General features: G+C 59.9%; 1 protein-coding gene across 1 annotated transcript in view; it reads right to left on the minus strand.

The window, feature by feature from the left end:
- Window positions 1-3: 3 nt before the first annotated feature.
- LOC104625353 (exostosin-1c-like) overlaps window positions 4-347 on the minus strand; it is a gene marked incomplete at both ends in the record, with an annotated part of 651 nt that continues 307 nt past the window's right edge. The window contains one exon of the mRNA XM_010292965.1: window positions 4-344. Within this exon, the coding sequence (XP_010291267.1) occupies window positions 4-344 (341 nt within the window). The remainder of the gene's footprint in view (window positions 345-347) is intronic.

Genomic DNA, 347 nt, shown 5'->3' on the forward strand with positions numbered 1-347 from the left:
CTTGTCGCAGCGCCTGTCCTTGTGCTTCTCCCAGTCCTTGCCGTGCTTGCAGGTGGTGAGCGAGACGATGTCCTTCCCGTTGTGGATGTGGTGCAGCGCGTTCCTGGTGCCGGAGCCGATGCCGGTCAGGTACCGCTTCCCCTTGAAGACCAACAAATATTTCTTTTTTGGGGGGATGGAGTCCTGATACAACCACCCCCTCTCCCCGCCGCGCTGCGGGTGGTCCTTGGAGAAGAGAGGGATGGAGATGTCAAAGCCGGGCCTGAAGCTCTGGGTGTAGAAGCTGGCTTTGGCCAGGATGGCCTGACCGATGTCGAAGCCCAAGTCCTCGGTGTAGTTGGGCCAAG

This window comes from Phaethon lepturus, unplaced genomic scaffold (assembly GCF_000687285.1).
Source record: "Phaethon lepturus isolate BGI_N335 unplaced genomic scaffold, ASM68728v1 scaffold27000, whole genome shotgun sequence".
Classification (NCBI taxonomy): domain Eukaryota; kingdom Metazoa; phylum Chordata; class Aves; order Phaethontiformes; family Phaethontidae; genus Phaethon; species Phaethon lepturus.